We start from the raw sequence: 19,464 nt of genomic DNA on the forward strand, positions 1-19,464 counted from the left end.
GATTACTTTGCCTCACATGTGGATAAAATGCAACTTTCTTATTAGTTTTTGAACAATCACGAGAGCCTTTAAGCGGTATCCAGACGAGATGAACAAATCGACTGATTTGATCAGAAATAAAATTGGCGTCAATCTCCGATTTAAGGCGTATTCAGATTACCCCGGCTACTCACGTAACGATAAATCGTTGCGATAAAACTGTGCAGTCCGACTGTGCAGATAAATCGAACCGTGTGTATGTCGATTATCGTAACGATTTGTCATACACACGGTTCGATTTATCTGCACAGTCGGACTGCACAGTTTTATCGCAACGATTTATCGTTACGTGAGTAGCCGGGGTTAGTCAAATTTTCGCCAATCTGATTAAACTACCCGATCGAATCAGAGGCCGCCAGAGGCGTATAGATAACTACTAGGTATACTATCAAACTAAATAACACCGTCATGTCAAGGTAACAAGTCTCATTTTGCCACGACTATTATAATAAACGTGATGGTGGATGTAAAGCCCCCTCCAGACTATGTGCGTGAATCGCGGCGCGACGTCGCGGAGCGAACATATCGCGAAGTTGATGTATGACTCCACACTCGCACACTTCACGGCGATTTCGCAGTTTGGTTTGCGGCAAGATGGCGGAAAAGCATCAGCTGATCGAGTTTAACTGTTAGTTATCTATGGCATCATACGTGATTTAGCTGTTTTTCCATTTTGATTTCTTGTGAAACCGTAAAATATAGCTGCTTAATGTAATATAATCATAATATAATTAATATTTATCTGGCCACAGAAGAGCCAAAATAGTGTGTAATGTGGAGTCTTGCAAGTTCGCGCTTCGCGTCTCCTTTAGCCCCCTCCAGACTATGTGCGTGAATCGCGGGCGAAGCCGCGAACGCAAGTGTGGCGTCGATTTCGCAGATTGTTCACGCCTTCGCGCCTTGTTCTCCGTTTTTTGTCGGTATTTCGGCCCGCGTCAAAGGAGACGCGAAGCGCGAACTTGCAAGACTCCACATTACACACTATTTTGGCTCTTCTGTGGCCAGATAAATATTAATTATATTATGATTATATTACATTAAGCAGCTATATTTTACGGTTTCACAAGAAATCAAAATGGAAAAACAGCTAAATCACGTATGATGCCATAGATAACTAACAGTTAAACTCGATCAGCTGATGCTTTTCCGCTATCTTGCCGCAAACCAAACTGCGAAATCGCCGTGAAGTGTGCGAGTGTGGAGTCATACATCAACTTCGCGATATGTTCGCTCCGCGACGTCGCGCCGCGATTCACGCACATAGTCTGGAGGGGGCTTTTGACGCGGGCCGAAATACCGACAAAAAACGGAGAACAAGGCGCGAAGGCGTGAACAATCTGCGAAATCGACGCCACACTTGCGTTCGCGGCTTCGCCCGCGATTCACGCACATAGTCTGGAGGGGGCTTAATGTCAAAGTGCCAGTGCAAGTGTCAACTTGGGTGCGTTCACTGCGTTCCTAAATAATACGAATTGCAGAATTCAACTTGTCCAAAATTCGACTAGCTTAAAAAGTCACAAAAATTGCCTCATGATCGAAAGTCACGCACATGTCACACGAGAAGGCCAAAATTCACGAAAATTGTGACTTTTGTGACCATCTGGCAACACTGAAAGGGATATCGTCTCATAGAAAATTTGATTTTCGCGGCTTTTTGTACTGACAAGATTAGCTTGACCAGCTATACCTACCCATAAAATGTACAATAATATAAAAATGTGACTTAAGCAGCAAAAACGTGACTTTTAGGGAAACGAAACGTAACTTATGACTCCAGAGCCCTGGCAACACTGGCGCAAAAGGCTTTGGCACTTTTGGCAGGTGTTGTACTGAATGTACTGTACGCCCGGTTTTGTAGTTTCTTATTGCTTCTACATCAGAACTGAAACCAATAATTATTGTATCTGCTGCGTAACAGGGTTTAAGTAACTCCAGTGACACGCATAAATATTCATTGTAAAAATGAATAACTCTGCTGCAAAGGTTGGTGTTCCACAGAATCATCTGCCGCGGAGGTGCCAATTTCCTTTCCTATTGCCTACTTTGTTGGTTTATTTCGGCAGGTTGGAGAGATATTTCGGGAGGCCGGTACAGCTTTTAACAAGCTTTCTGAAATGACTATGCTGTTACATCCTGTTGGTGACTCGCAGCCCGGGTATGTCGTATCTCTACTAACGACTGGAGAAATATCGTCAGGCTAATGAAATATCAGTCTTTAGATTTTTAACGTAGATTTTATTGCTTAGATACTTATTTCATATAAAGGTTCTAATCACATCTATAATCACATTTATTATGTGTATTTTTTAGTACTTGTGCTTTTTATAAAATTGATAATACTGTTTAAACTCCTTATAACGAACTTGATTTAGCTAATAACTCCTTATAGCGTTTAAGTTCTTTGGTTACCTTTCATAGTATGCTGCGCAATAATGCACTCAGTCCGTTGTAATTCATTATAAAGAGCTTATACTGTAGTAGTCATCTTCATCGGGTTAAACTTAATTCAGCAGGTTGCTATGAAATACCACACCTAAGCAGAAGTTTTGTTTTAAAAATCACAATAAATGGTAATGCACTTGTTACTGAGAAAAATATTTAACAAACAAGGTTACTGGTTATTCCATGAATTTCTAAATGTTCTGTATACCTAGTTTTATCTCCTGTCCTCTGTGGCCAGAACCAAATTGGTCATCTGTTGTATGCAATTGTAACTAAATTTTTTTAAGTATGAAGGTCACTAATTAAGTAACACATTTTTGATAAGCCACTGGGGAGCTGATACAGGAGCAGTAAAAATGAGTTAAAATATAGAAATCAAAATCAAAAGTATTCAAAACCAAAAGAAACTTGCTGGTATGGCTTAATAGTCCAATATGTGTACTAGATACATCGGAAGTCACACTGACAAAAAGGCCTAACCTTTCATATGCTACCATCAAAATTTGCAATTGAGTCAATTACCCTAATGTTTTAGTTAAATGTTCAAAAACAAATGTTTGAGATGCACATGGATATTATATGAAATGTTACCTAACTTTACAGTTACAAGTACTACATTAATCTACAGAACAAATAGGAATGTTATAATTGAATTTATGTCAATAATCCTTCAATTTATCAGAGGCAAGTGGACAGATGAGGAGATAGAAATGCTCAGGTCTTGTGTACACCGCTTTGCTGTGGACCTCAATAAGCTTAGCCAGCATATCAAGAATCGGACTGTGTGAGTATATATTACATTAATATGTTTGCAATATTACTTCAGATGTGTTGTTTTGAGGTAAAAACCAACGTCAGCTCCTGTAAACCAACCTTAAAATACCATTATATTTCATGGAACAATATTTTCAGTGTTTTTGACAACCAAACAGCCAACGTTCTGAAATGCTACTTAGGTTGACAGTTAGTTTCTATGATGTTGATGAACCTTGCCCACTGTGGCCAGTGTAATAAGAGCCTTATGCTGTGGTTTTCTATTTGGATAATTCATAATGTTATTGTAATTGTTAATAAATATTAATGTAATGAAAAAATATTGCTGCTCTGTTACGGAAAAACAGTGTATCTTATTGCATACTTTCTATCTAGATACGCTGTTTTACCGTTACAGGGTAGAATGATACCTTTTGAATGGCATTTAGAACACAAACAAAATATGTGCATATATTATAATATCGATTTTTTTTTCATAATGTAAAGGTCTGCCTTAAAATATTTGATAAATCTGTAATATTATTTATATTATAACATAAAACAATAATATATGTATTTAGCCATCCCAATAACCTGTTCCAGAACACAAATCCGTACTACTCTAAAGAAGAAGGCTTTTGAAGATGCAGGTATACCTGTCAGGCAGGTAAGCAGTACGGTGACCAGCCACAGCCAGCCTCCCCAACCGCCTCAGGTAGCCACTCAGTCTCCACTCAGAGCCCTCAACCAACAGACGGTGTTAGGAAAAAACGCAGAGGTTCAAATCTTCACTAACTACTTAGGCCCACTTGCACCATTCCACTAACCTGGAGTTAATGGGTTAAACCATTAACCCATTGTCAAATTGTACTGGTAACCATGGTAACTCCATGATATAACCGGTTAACCCCGGGTTAGTGAATGGTGCAAATGGCCCTTAGTGCAAAATCTTTGTCACTTGTTACCAGTTGTTGTGTTTGTCTTTTGAGTTTTGGTTAGTGAAGTTTGAATATTTTTTTAAATGTTTTTATTTTTTTATTTTATTTTAAATCTTTGTTTCCCACTGGGCTGTTGATTGCATGTGCTGATATTTTTATAATATTTCTACATAGTGATTATGATTATATTTTTAAGATATATTATGTCTCTACAATTTATTTACGGGGTGGCCTTGAATAACTTGGCGAATTTCAACCATAAATTCTGATGCCAGACTTCTTTTTTTTTACATTAAGGCGAAGTTAGGCACCGTTTTTATAAGATAATTTATGTAATCGTTATTCAATTTCTAAGAAAACACATTCCTTCTATTCTAATTAATTCAAAGTCAAGCTATTCGTCAGTTGGAAATTGTTATTACGACCTAAGCCCCTAAGGTGTTCAGTTGTTTATATACCCAGAGCCATACTTTAAACCAGCGGTCGGCAACCCGCGGCCCGCGGGCTTCATGCGGCCCGCGGGCCACATGCGGCCCGCCAACCTCTCGCATGCGGCCCGCCAACCTCTCGCTTGCGGCCCGCGAGCCTCCCTGGCTATTTTGTATGTAATACTGACGAACGACAATGTCTACTAAAGTCACAAATATTACCAAAGTGCGGCCCGCGACATCTTCGTTAACTACTATGTGGCCCTTGGCTGCTAAAAAGTTGCCGACCGCTGCTTTAAACGAACGTTTAGACATATTTTATTTACTCGTATTGTGAATAATATGTGGTTAAAGTTTATCCTGTTATTGGGGTCCATACTTCAATAGGTAACAGAACTTGAAAAAAAAATTCCATGAATTTAGATGAGAGAATCTGGCTCGTCCAGTACCTACAAGATATTTATCGCTGGCTCAATGTTACAAAGTTCTATGTTACATTTTCAAGATAATTGAAATTCGATTTAATGTCACAATGACAATGTTTAAATTTGAGTTTGATAAAAGTGAAACATGGAACTCTGTAATATTGGGCCAGCGTAATACTGACAGTATTTAGTAATAGCTCCAAAAAGTTAATTTTTTGGTTAGAGGCTTTAATGTTAGCATGGTCTCGGTTTAAAGACCTGTGCACACCGGTTGCGTGTGCGTGACGTGCACGTGCGCGTGCGGAGTTGTAGTATACAGATCCTTATGAGAGATGGCACACCGCTTGCGTGACGTGTGCGTGTGCGGCTCCAACATTTTAGCGCACGCACACGCACACGTCACGCACACGCAAGCCGGTGTGGCTCGGCCTTAAATATCCATACAGTTTTGATGTTACCTAACATAATGAACGATTTATTACTGTAAATATAATATGTCGTTTTTGAAATTTGTTACGCAAATTAGTCAAAATTTTGAAAACAAAGAACAGAATACTTCATAAATTATTAACATAACGAGTTCTGTATGTGTGAGAGTCATAACTGTATGGACCTGTTAAACTGTGGCATGATAGTGTAAGTAAGATAAAAAAAGGGGAGGGAGTGGGGAAGGAGGAGACAGACTGGTCTGGAAACTATCTTATACCTAGACTCTTTGAAGGCAAGACTATTTTGACTAAGAGTATTTTAATTCTGTCCTTATTTCATTAATCAAAATTTTTAGCATAAGATGGTTCCCCGCCTTAATGGATAATGGTGCACGAAACTTAATATAGCATAGAAATGAACGTTCACCCTTAAGTTGGCAACGGGACACAGTGTGCCATCGTTATGCATTTTTTCTTAAACATAATCATTAGATAGCACTCGGGAGCCTCAATGAGGATTGAACTCACGACCTTGCACATTATTATGCGTCAAATTAAGGGTTATTTTATAACAGTATAATTGCATAAATAAATATAATTGCATTAATAAAATAATTTCAAACCTATTTTTAAGATTTAATTTGAATGTTTTTTAAACATGAGTTAGGTTAATTAGAGCACTGGCTAGTACACATGTTCATATTGGAAGAGCTCTTAGGTAACGTTTAGAGACCTCTCTAACTATTCTAAATAATTAGTATTGCAATGTATAAGCGTAATGAAAAAAATAGATGTAGACCTGTCCATTTAATTTTAGACCTACTTATAATAGTAGTTGATAGTAGTTAAGCTACTTTGTCGTTGTGGAGTGACTTATTAGAGTATTATCGGCTTTAGTGGATAACATTGTTAGATTAAAAATATTTTGCATGTCAACGCAACTTTAGCACATTTTACAAAAAAAAAGTGACAATATTATACTAAAACCCTTTATACATATTAAATGGTAAAATGTGCTTGGGTTGTATTCGTAGATGCACCGTGTAGCCTTGATGTCTAGATTTGTGCCAGTAGAACTTTCTTGGTACTCGGCAATTTCCGGAAAATTTTGTTCGTTTCGTAGTGAGAAGTTTTCGATAAATTCCAAATAGATTTCGAATTTAGATACTTTTTGACAGTAGCTACACTAGTAGCTCGATGTAGTCATTACTTAGAAAGTAAGATAAGCAATAAAAGCATACTATTAAGTTATTGTTTACAATAGGAACATGGAATTGTCCCGTAATGGCTCTTCTACACGATGGGCCAACGCCGGCCACTCCAAGGGACGCATTTATGCGTTAGAGGGAGCAATTGATATATATCTCATTCTACCGCATGGCTGCGTCCCTTGGAGTGGCCGGCGTTGGTCCATCGTGTAGAGGAGCCATAACATTTGTGACTATCTGTACGATCAAAACATGTTGTGCGTGTACAGGTGACGCTGAACATGCTTAACGCCTCGGAGAACGAGGTCGACGTGGAGGGGCTCAGCGGCGACGTGAAGCTGGAGTTCGAGGCCAGCACCGAGGAGGTGGCCACCTGAAACATGTTTGGGTTTTCCTTCTATTAAGCAGGAAGCCTTCAACGCACCCCAATATAGACTGTGTATACAAGACAACCTTTAGTACCAATCGCGTGAGTCCACCTACTCCGTCCTAACTTACACCTTATCTGATATTGTCTTACTGGCGGCTTCGTAACTCATAACTTGTATTATTCTTTATCCATAGCATATAATGGCTGTTAAAATTGTTATTCAAACTGCAGCAGCATTGTTAGTACCTAAACAACCGTATTTCATCATCGTAAGTGGCTCAGTTATTTTCGGTTATTGATATCCTATTTCCTAGGAGTGATGTACTAAATATATTTGGGCATGCTATGCTAGTGAATACTATGCTGAAAAGCAGTACCATGTTGCATTACGCGTGAGATTTGGCCGTGTACCTATATAGCACAATCGAGAAAAAAGTCGAAATCTCTAGAACAGCATTGAAATATATTATTATGTACTTATTTAGGAATGTATCGGAACCGCCGCCATCTTGGAAAATTTGTTTCGTCCTTTAGAAATTCGATTGTGCTGTTAAAAACATAGACCAAGGGCCTATTGCATAATAAAATACAACGTAATACTAATAGTATTAGCTTGTATTTTATTATGCAATAGGGCCCTGATGTCCAATGCCGGATAGTTTTAGTAGGTACGTAGTTGTAGGTTTGCCATTGCCTTTTTAAAAAGATTATGTGAACTATGGACGCTACAATTCAAAAGTCCACCTTGTCGGGGTTGTCTTAATTGCGCACTGAACTCATTGTAAATAATATGAAGTGTATCTAAGGGGCGTGCGTTAGAAACCAAAAGACTGCTTCAGTGTTAGTGTATAAGTAATTAAATAATATGGTGTGCGTTGGTGACCAGTTCATATCGGGTGACGTGAAATTCTAAGGCACGAAAAAGTGAAAGTGCACCATGAAAATATAAATAATGTGAAAGAGTGAGCTGTGAGAGAATCGGGATCTCTGCGGGCTTCAAAGAAACGGAACTGGTTTATGGACTTCCTGAAGAACCGGTAATTGTGTGTAGGTACAGTCAGCGTCAAATAAATTGTGTCGGCTGAGCGGCCCAAATGTATCGGAAGTACGGATTCGGAACCCATGCTTATTTCTGTGGTAATGAAGGTGTGTTATAGCCTATAGGTACTAATAGGCCAATTTGGTCGTCATTGTTTATTTGATGCTGACTGTACTAATTTTAAGTTAGTGTCAACGATGAAAAGTATGTAACTATTTAGCGTTTTCTGAAAAAGGAACATGGCATTTTGTAACGTTGAAGTGCATGAAGCAAAATCTTATTTGCGTAGCGTTATGACATTACATATTCATTCTTCTCACCTATGTCCTCATAATTCTGAAAAAAATGTTAGTATCACGTTAAATAATGCATTCAAGCATATATTATCAGATTGATGTCATAGAATTAAGTTAATTGTAGTTATTACGTTATAAAATGAAATAAATGGCCTGACGTATTCATTTTATATGTTGGTGTATCCCGAATTTTGAGGCACGTCTGGCTTTGGCTAATCATAAATATTATACAGTTTGACTTGTGAAAAAGATACAAAACTAGTAGGTAACCTAGTTTGACCTTCGACTATACTCCGTTCCAGTTAACATTAAACTGTAGAAGATGACAAGATCAGGGTTTCTACAGCTTTTCTGAGTATCTTTGCTCATTACAATAATGATACATTTAAAATGTTAATCAAATAAAACAAAAACAATATGCTGTCATGACAAAATAGTTCTTTTTTCATAAATGTAACCTACTTATTTAATTATTATGGACTTTCGGCACCATTATTTCCGAAAGCATTCACTAAACCCTAAACCACATATTTGTTTTGTAAGGCGTATGTAACGTCATCACATACCGCATATGGTTGAAGCGAAAAAACCTTATTGACTAATATAAAAAAAAATAGTTAAGAATCATGGCGTTAATTTTTTTGCAACTAGGTACGAACAGTTGTTTACCTCTGCCTCTTTGGATGTGCATATTATATGGGAACTTTTTTTATTTAGTTATAATACAAGAAAAAGTAGCTACAATTACATGTTTGTAAAATAAATATTTATAAAATATTTTATGTGAAATAATTGGTGAAAGTATTTTCATCTCGAAATTAATTTAATGATATCTACTTATTAAATGACATTGCTTATCGATTGACTTGTGACATGAAGAATTATATAAAAGAATGTTATATGTACATATAAATAACCATTTTTCCTCCCGCCTAATCCTATCTGGAATGGAGTATACCTAGTAAATTCCCTTAGTTACCTACTTGCACAGTCAATCCTAGTAGAAACGCAAAACGGTCGCATAATTATGTAGATATTAAGAATAGAGTTGCAACGGATGGTTATTTGGCCGGATACCGGATCTTCGGCCTGGCCATCGGCCGAATATCCAGTATCCGGCCGCCTAATATTCGGCTGGCGGAACTATACCTACATTTTGGTTTTTCAGGTGCGCATTCTGCAGGTTTGACCTGTTTCCTAGTGAACGTTCTCGCGGACACATTTCTAGGTTTAAATGAGTGCGCGTGCAAATCAGTGGAATTTTTAAATTGTTTTAAAATAATAAACAAGTACGATTATGATCAAGACTGTTTCTTAAATCCAATTAGTCTCCGAAATCAAGCAATGTTACTATCCGGTATCCGGCCGGATAGTAAGTCACCGGCCGGAGTTTAAAAATCATGGCCGGATACCCGATAGTAACCGAATATCCGGTGCATCTCTAATTAAGAGCCATTTTATGTTTAAGACATGTAAGCGTTTTTTCCGGTCTTAGTTACACATGGAAACTAATGAAATAATTTTATTCTACTGGACTTAGTATAAATTATTTTATCATGAGCTTATTGTACCCATATTGTATGAGGAAGTAAATGTAATTGAATGTAGATTCTTAAGATTTATAGGTATGTAATTGTATTATAGTTTGGCTAAGGATGTTGTACTAACAATTTGTTATTATGTAGTCTTAGAGCATTTAGTAACTGGAAACCTTGTCTGTCATTTTCTGTACAAACCAGTCTGCCGATTTTTGCGAGGGAGGGTCACGTCAAATGTGGCTATTTGTACGTAACGTACAAATTAGCGTAACGTCAGATAAACGTCAGTCCATACAATACTTTTGTATTGTGGAAAGTTGTCGGCAGAGGGGTAAGCTGTTAAAAGCGACTCTGGTTATTAAATGCTCCAAGTGTGTAGTCCATTATCGTAGCTATTATATAAAACGAAGACCACTTGGCAGCCCAGGGTTGTGTGCAACCCCGGGTATCCGGCGGCATGGAGAAACATCATAGTCGTGATAAAAATATCATGTATAGATAGGCAATATGTACAGATGTAGTGCATACCTAACAGTGGCGGCGCATCAAACATATCCATAGGCAAGCCGGAGCTAATTTTGCTTACATATTTCTTTTACAACTCTGCTCAAACGTCCAAAACCACTAAAACCAGGCAAGCCGGTGGGAATCGGCTTTTATGGACACGCCGCCACTGATACCTAATCCTTTACGTACGTACGTGTCATGCCATTTGAGTCAGCCTCAGTACAGGGGCCAAATTCGACACGTACAACTGTCAGATTTCGCATCCACGTCAAATCAACAGTTGATTTTATCGCATACTGAGTTATGATTCCATCAACGGTGGATAATATCATTTGGTACAACCAAAACTCCACTCTAAACTAAGGGTGGTTCGGTTTGGTTTGCTTGTCACCTTAACTGTGGATTGTTAATGTCAAATTTTTCTACATTGTACGTATTCGAGAACTTATGATTTTTCCCACATCAACGGGATATCAACACGATACGTCAAACGTCGCTTGTCGAATAGGGGTCCTGAAAGTACTGAGGTTGACTGAAGTAGCATGTAACGTTTCCAAGAAAATACGATGATCAAAGATTATTCACTACATCTGTAATCGATGACTAGCATTACTACTAACAAATAGGAACTTTAAAAAAATCGTGTGTAACAATTACAATGGTCGTGGTCGGTTCAGAATTTTAGCCTTCCTTCTATAATTTACTCGACGCCGGTCTTAATCTGAATAGCTACTTATTATTGAATTTAATAAGACCTTACCTTAACACCTTATTTTAACATTTTAAAATAAGATGTAGTTACGATACTGTAATCTTTCTTGATCAAACCTAAATCTAATAAGGCCGAAACAAAATGACTGAATACCAGCTGCATCTTGTGCGAGCGCGCAGCCGATGTGCAGCCTCATTGCAAATGGTTCATATGTATTTTTGTACCCGCCGTAACCCATAAGGGATCATTTAGACGGCGCGCGAACTTGCATGCGATTCTAGTTATAGTCAGACCGAGAAAAGTCTGCAGCGACTTTGATAGCCTACGAAGTGCAAGTGTCATTTCAAACGTCAAACTTCTATGAAATTATGACGTATTAATAACACTTTCAGTGCGAGGGCTATCAAAATCGCTGCACTCTTTTCCTCGTGTAACTCTACATTGCAGAACCATTAAGGTAACATCAATTCTGATGACCAAATGTGACGTTCCACTACAAAAGGTACCTTATGGCGGCCGGCGCTTACGTCGCATAGCGCCGCAATAATATTGAAGCGGCGTTAATAATAGCGTAAGCGCCAATCGCCATTAGGTACCTTTTTCCGTGGGACGTCACAAATAACACATAATAGTAAGAATGACATATATCTCAATATGAATTCACTTATTGGGGAACTGGTTAGTACGTAGGGCATGAAGTGTGAATATTATGAATAGGTACATGATTGAAAGAACCGTAACGTAAATAATGTTATTTTAAGTAAATATAGACACAATAATGTGTTTCCTTAGCAAACTTTTCTAAACCTGTATGCTTCCTGGAAAGTTCCTCAGGCCTAGTTCTAGCTACTATTATCAATGACAATGTGGGAATTGGTGTATAACTTTACAGCCCCAAATCCCATAGCAACATTTTTTTTAAACCGTTTCGGATGTTTATATAATCATAGCCATTTATAGCCATAGAACTTATTAATGACATTTGAGAAGTGTATTTTTCAAAAGGGCTTATTTCTCTAAGAATGTTTTGTATAAAACAAAGCCAATTTGAAGAGAAATACTCATATACTCGTAATAGGATATAGTCTGTCTTGCTGAATTAAAGACAAGAATAATCACTCATATAAAGTCCATTTTTTTAGCATTAGAAAGAACTTCGCAGAAGTAAGCTTGTGGTTCCAAATCCGGCACTTTTAGCGGTAATCCTTTGAAGTAAATTATATGTATTGACCATGCTACATTAGATAATTCAATAATTATTAACAATTAAAGAGCCTGATAAAAACTGCACGCTTGCTTCTGTGGAGTTCTTTCTAATGCTAAAAAAAACGAAACAATAGAAGACTGACCGTCGCCGTTCTCAGGTATTACCACCAACTTGTTAGCTATGGCATAGAGAAATATAGTAAGAATAGTGCTCTTGGCGCACTCCATACATCAGTTTTGGTACCAAACAGACTATTATTTTCGTATTCGAAATCTAGCATCGAGTTGCGTAATTATCAGAGTTGCGTAATTATCAGTACCGCTATGAGAAAAAATGTATGAATAGTACATGTGATACAAGTGTGCTACGTCGTTCTATACCGGGTGTGGCCTGTAGGTAATACGAGTATGAGCAAAAATTTAACTGTAGGCCGTACTCCTCATACTGACCAACATTTGTTCAGCGACTTTTAAAAATAACTTGTGGTTGGATTTTTAATACACTTTAAAGTTTATTCCAAGACGCAATGTATTGCGAATTGTGTTATGTTTAGGGCGAGACAAGCAACGTCAATTATAATAATATGGCGTGGCGTTGGCGTCCATTGAAGATAGTATTTATTTTGTATGAAAAATAGGGAGTCTAAATACTTCATGATTTTAAAAGTTGTTGAATAAAAGTGTCACCGTTTGAGGAGTACAATCTATGTTTTAATTATTTGCTCATCATACAGGCCACACCCGGTATAGAGCAGGCTTTCATAATTCATAACACTTAAGTATATGACAATTTTTTCTGCGTCGTTTCTATTTGGGATCTTCTGCAAAAAAAATTAGTCTAGGTAGTTGTTTATGTAATCAAAATTAGAAGGCTAAACGTTTGAACTCTACGTCCTAAAAATATTGTATTGAGGTGTTTTATTGTAATATATCTTAAAAAATAAACTACTAAAGCATGGATAATTCGATTATTATTTATTGACGCAAATCTAGAGACCCATCATAATCATTCCCTCTTGGTGGACCAGAAACATCATTTATTATGAATCACTCTTAGACCCGTTTTCGAGAACTTGATTGTGTGTTTAGACCTGTAAGTCTCTTAACAAATTTTATTGTTAGATAGAAAGAGAGATTACAACTTACAGGCAATTATAAAACGCGACACGCGATTTCTCGTGGATCTGTTGTGCGCTCTATTTTTAATAACCTGATGTTTATTCATCCAACCAATTTTATTAGGACTCCATCCATTGGTGAGCTCATTGACGGAAATTGTGTTTTGACTTTTGAGCGAAAAAGAAGCAACATTAAATATGTGACAAAGACCAAAAGTTGGGGAATCGGTATGACAACAATAGTAATATACTGACTTACTGACCTCTGTGAACTTGGCACCCGACCTTGACCAATTTTTTATTTATATTTTTTTTCTTATAGTATTTTGTTTGTAGTTAATTGTAGTTAAAAGGATTTTATTTGTAGTTGCCACAAAAAAAAGTTATGGGGGTGAGAAAAATCCCAGCACCCCACTTTTGAAATCTTATACTTTTATTGTTGATACTGGCTTAGAATCGTTTGTAGTTGATTGTAGTTCCTTTATTTTCATTTGTAGTAGCCAAAAAACCCCAAAAAATTAAAAAAAACTAAAAAAGCTTTAAGAGCCCGTTGATGTCTTTTACCGATAAAGAGCTTTTTTATGAAATTAAAGACAAGAGCGCGTTCATGTCAAGCAACGACCAAGCCGTATTGTTTGACCAAGATGTTGGCTTTATACAGTTAGAGCTTATAAAGTTAGGACTTACAGAGTAAAAGCTTTGGTACCTACTACGGGATCTGATAACTTTTTAGTATGAAAGCTTTACAAGCCTAGTCTTGGCAACACTTTTACTTTTATGATTGATTCTGGTACAGAATCGTTTGTAGTTGATTGTAGATTTTTTCCTTTTCATTAATAAAAGCCTTACAACGGAAGAAAAATTGATTTCACTACAGGAGCGCGTAGATGTCTTTTACAAGGAATGGACTAAATGGAATAAAAACTTGATCAATCCTTCACTTACTTGATTGATAATTATTCAGAATCGTTTGTAGTTATTTGTAGTTCTTTTCATTTCTTTCGTAGGTGCCAAATAACCGCGAAAAATTTGATTTGATTTCACTACTAGAGGTTTTTCCATGACAATTCAATAATAAGTGAAAATTTTGGAAATTTCGAAACTTTTATGATCGATTCTTGTTCAGAATCGTTTGTAGTTATTTGTAGTTCTTTTCTATTCGTTTGTAGTTGCCAAATTACCCTAAAAAAATTGATTTTAATTTCACTACGGGAGCTCTTTTCATGACAATTCAATTATAGGTGAAAATTTTGGAAAATTCGACACTTTTATGATTGATTCTTGTTCAGAATCGTTTGTAGTTATTTGTAGTTCTTTTCATTTCGTTTGTAGTTGCCAAATTACCCCAAAAAAATTGATATGATTTCACTACGAGAGCTTTTCCATGACAATACAATAATAAGTGAAAATTTTGGGAAATTTGACACTTTTATGATTGATTCTTGTTCAGAATCGTTTGTAATTATTTGTAGTTCTTTTCTTTTCGTTTGTAGTTGCCAAATTACCCCAAAATAATAAATGATATTTAAGTGCCAAAGCTCTCCCATAAAAAAATAATAATGTGTGAAAATCTTGGAAAATTCGACATATTCATAATTGATTCTGGTACAGAATCGTTTGAATTTGATTGTAGTTCTTTACTATTTGTCAATACAAGCCTAATAACGAGAGCAAAAATAACTTCATTACGAGAGCGCGTTGATGTCTTTTACAAGGAATGGACTAAGAGAAATAAAAACTTGATCTATCATACACTTCCTTGATTGATTCTTGTACAGAATCGTTTGTAGTTATTTGTAGTTCTTTTCATTTCTTTCGTAGGTGCCATATAACCGCGAAAAATTTGATTTGATTTCACTACTAGAGCTTTTTCCATGACAATACAATAATAAGTGGAAATTTTGAAAAATTCATCACTGAAATGATTGATTCTTGTTCAGAATCGTTTGTAGTTATTTGTAGTTCTTTTCTTTTCGTTTGTAGTTGCCAATTTACCCAAAAAAAATTGATTTTAATTTTACTACGAAAGCTTTTTCCATGACAATACAATAATGAGTGAAAATTTTGGAAAATTCGACACTTTTATGCTTGATTCTTGTTCAGAATCGTTTGTAGTTATTTGTAGTTCTTTTCATTTCTTTCGCAGGTGCCAAATAACCGCGAAAAATTTGATTTGATTTCACTACTAGAGGTTTTTCCATGACAATTCAATAATAAGTGAAAATTTTAAAAAATTCGACACTATTATGATCGATTCTTGTTCAGAAACGTTTGTAGTTATTTGTAGTTCTTTTCATTTATTTCGTAGGTGCCAAATAACCGCGAAAAATTTGATTTGATTTCACTACTAGAGGTTTTTCCATGACAATTCAATAATAAGTGAAAATTTTGGAAAATTCGACACTATTATGATCGATTCTTGTTCAGAATCGTTTGTAGTTATTTGTAGTTCTTTTCATTTCTTTCGTAGGTGCCAAATAACCGCGAAAAATTTGATTTGATTTCACTACTAGAGGTTTTTCCATGACAATTCAATAATAAGTGAAAATTTTGGAAATTTCGAAACTTTTATGATCGATTCTTGTTCAGAATCGTTTGTAGTTATTTTTAGTTCTTTTCTTTTCGTTTGTAGTTGCCAAATTACCCCAAAACGATTGATTTTAATTTCACTACGGGAGCTCTTTTCATGACAATTCAATTATAAGTGAAAATTTTGGAAAATTCGACACTTTTATGATCGATTCTTGTTCAGAATCGTTTGTAGTTATTTGTAGTTATTTTCTTTTCGTTTGTAGTTGCCAAATTACCCTAAAAAAATTGATTTGAATTTCACTACGAAAGCTTTTTCCATGACAATACAATAATAAGTGAAAATTTTGGAAAATTCGACACTTTTATGCTTGATTCTTGTTCAGAATCGTTTGTAGTTATTTGTAGTTCTTTTCATTTCTTTCGTAGCTGCCAAATAACCGCGAAAATTTTGATTTGATTTCACTACTAGAGGTTTTTCCATGACAATTCAATAATAAGTGAAAATTTTGGAAAATTCGAAACTTTTATGATCGATTCTTGTTCAGAATCGTTTGTAGTTATTTGTAGTTCTTTTCTTTTCGTTTGTAGTTGCCAAATTACCCCAAAACAATTGATTTTAATTTCACTACGGGAGCTCTTTTCATGACAATTCAATAATAAGTGAAAATTTTGGAAAATTCGACACTTTTATGATCGATTCTTGTTCAGAATCGTTTGTAGTTCTTTTCTTTTCGTTTGTAGTTGCCAAATTACCCCAAAAAATTGATTTTAATTTCACTACGAAAGCTTTTTCCATGACAATACAATAATAAGTGAAAATTTTGGAAAATTCGACACTTTTATGCTTGATTCTTGTTCAGAATCGTTTGTAGTTATTTGTAGTTCTTTTCATTTCTTTCGTAGGTGCCAAATAACCGCGAAAAATTTGATTTGATTTCACTACTAGAGGTTTTTCCATGACAATTCAATAATAAGTGAAAATTTTGGAAAATTCGAAACTTTTATGGTCGATTCTTGTTCAGAATCGTTTGTAGTTATTTGTAGTTCTTTTTTTTTCCTTTGTAGTTGCCAAATTACCCAAAAAAAATTGATTTGATTTCACTACGAGAGCTTTTTCCATGACAATACAATAATAAGTGATAATTTTGGGAAATTTGACACTTTTGTGATTGATACTTGTTCAGAATCGTTTGTAGTTATTTGTAGTTCTTTTCATTTCTTTCGTAGGTGCCAAATAACCGCGAAAAATTTGATTTGATTTCACTACTAGAGGTTTTTCCATGACAATTCAATAATAAGTGAAAATTTTGGAAAATTTGACATTTTTATGATTGATTCTTGTTCAGAATCGTTTGTAATTATTTGTAGTTCTTTTCTTTTCGTTTGTAGTTGCCAAATTACCCCAAAATAATAAATGATATTTAAGTGCCAAAGCTCTCCCATAAAAAAATAATAATATGTGAAAATCTTGGAAAATTCGACATATTCATAATTGATTCTGGTACAGAATCGTTTGAATTTGATTGTAGTTGTTTACTATTTGTCAATACAAGCCTAATAACGAGAGCAAAAATAACTTCATTACGAGAGCGCGTTGATGTCTTTTACAAGGAATGGACTAAGAGAAAAAAAAACTTGATTTATCATACACTTCCTTGATTGATTCTTGTACAGAATCGTTTGTAGTTATTTGTAGTTCTTTTCATTTCTTTCGTAGGTGCCATATAACCGCGAAAAATTTGATTTGATTTCACTACTAGAGCTTTTTCCATGACAATACAATAATAAGTGGAAATTTTGAAAAATTCATCACTTAAATGATTGATTCTTGTTCAGAATCGTTTGTAGTTATTTGTAGTTCTTTTCCTTTCGTTTGTAGTTGCCTAATTACCCCAAAATAATAAATGATATTTAAGTGCCAAAGCTCTCTCATAAAAAAAAAATATATGTGAAAATCATGGAAAATTCGACATATTCATAATTGATTCTGGTACAGAATCGTTTGTATTTGATTGTAGTTCTTTACTATTTGTCAATACAAGCCTAATAACGAGAGCAAAAATAACTTCATTACGAGAGCGCGTTGATGTCTTTTACAAGGAATGGACTAAGAGAAAAAAAAACTAGATCTATCATACACTTCCTTGAATGATTCTTGTACAGAATCGTTTGTAGTTATTTGTAGTTCTTTTCATTCCTTTCGTAGGTGCCATATAACCGCGAAAAATTTGATTTTCATTTTCATTCACATTCATTTATTTAAACGCATAAACATGCCAGGCAGCATAACCCGCCATGCAGACCGGCCGATTACAGTCAGTGCCGCGGCGCGGCGCCTCGCGCTGCTAGACAAAAACCCACGCGTACTCGTAATTGGCCTGGCGTTTTATGAACGTCTACCCGCCACTTTAAAAAAAACGAATCATCGGATGATGTATTGAGCCGACGAATGAAGGAACTTTTATTGAACAAAACGCTCAATTCTGTCAAAGAATATACCTAATGATACCTAAGGAATAAAATATGGATTATTTATTTTTGTATTTTATTAATTAGTAGATTTTGTTATAGGTACATACCATAGGTTTCTCCTATTATAGGGATGATGACACATATTGAATTTTATAACAAAATCTAGTAAAATAGATAGCATAGAAGCAATTGATCACAATAAGTTGGATACAGAATTTAAGTTTTTTTTTTCAACTTCCAGAAAGAAAGTTAGTAAGGATACCATTCGATTCCTTACATTTTATCCAAAAAATCATAATAGCTTCAAACGATTCTGAACAAGAATCAATAATTAAAGTGTCGAATTTTTATAAAATTTTCAACTCTTATTGTATTGTCATGGAAAAAGCTCTCGTAGTGAAATCAAATAAATTTTTTGAGGTTATTTGGCAACTACGAAAGACATAAAAAGAGCTACAAACGATTCTGCACAAAAATCAATGATTGAAGTGTCGAATTTTCCAAAGTTTTCACTTATTATTGTATTGTCATGGAAAAAGCTCTCGTAGTGAAATCAAATCAATTTTTTTTGGGTTATTTGGCAACTACAAACGAAAAGAAAAGAACTACAAATAACTACAAACGATTCTGAACAAGAATCGATCATAAAAGTGTCGAATTTTCTAAAACGTTTCACTTATTATTGAATTGTCATGGAAAAACCTCTAGTAGTGAAATCAAATCAAATTTTTCGCGGTTATATGGCACCTACGAAAGAAATGAAAAGAACTACAAATAACTACAAACAATTCTGAACAAGAATCGATCATAAAAGTGTCGAATTTTCTAAAACGTTTCACTTATTATTGAATTGTCATGGAAAAACCTCTAGTAGTGAAATCAAATCAAATTTTTCGCGGTTATATGGCACCTACGAAAGGAATGAAAAGAACTACAAATAACTACAAACGATTCTGTACAAGAATCAATCAAGGAAGTGTATGATAGATCAAGTTTTTTTTCTCTTAGTCCAT

The 19,464-nt window shown here is 35.4% G+C and overlaps 1 protein-coding gene across 2 annotated transcripts; it reads left to right on the forward strand.

Annotated features, from left to right (window-relative positions):
• Positions 1–1,867: 1,867 nt before the first annotated feature.
• On the forward strand, positions 1,868–13,292 carry LOC134678214 (chromatin complexes subunit BAP18-like). 2 transcript variants are annotated; one of them, XM_063536682.1, is made up of 5 exons: positions 1,868–2,022; positions 2,103–2,194; positions 3,164–3,265; positions 3,838–4,012; positions 6,931–13,292. In XM_063536682.1, exons 1-5 carry the CDS (start codon positions 2,002–2,004, stop codon positions 7,036–7,038), a joined length of 498 nt encoding a protein of 165 aa, XP_063392752.1. In that variant the 5' UTR covers positions 1,868–2,001; the 3' UTR covers positions 7,039–13,292. The 2 variants fall into 2 exon arrangements, with proteins under 2 accessions (XP_063392752.1, XP_063392753.1); XM_063536683.1 differs by having other exon boundaries at positions 1,871–2,022; positions 3,838–3,949.
• Positions 13,293–19,464: the final 6,172 nt, after the last annotated feature.

Source organism: Cydia fagiglandana, chromosome Z (assembly GCF_963556715.1).
Source record: "Cydia fagiglandana chromosome Z, ilCydFagi1.1, whole genome shotgun sequence".
NCBI classification, from domain to species: domain Eukaryota; kingdom Metazoa; phylum Arthropoda; class Insecta; order Lepidoptera; family Tortricidae; genus Cydia; species Cydia fagiglandana.

Bases quoted from the DNA above. Each gene is read 5' to 3' on its own strand.
- LOC134678214 (XM_063536682.1), top strand. From the start codon at position 2,002: ATGAATAACTCTGCTGCAAAG. The intron at 2,195-3,163 runs GTATGTCGTATC...TCAATTTATCAG, and splicing joins GTTGGTGACTCGCAGCCCGG to AGGCAAGTGGACAGATGAGG. The intron at 3,266-3,837 runs GTGAGTATATAT...AACCTGTTCCAG, and splicing joins CATATCAAGAATCGGACTGT to AACACAAATCCGTACTACTC.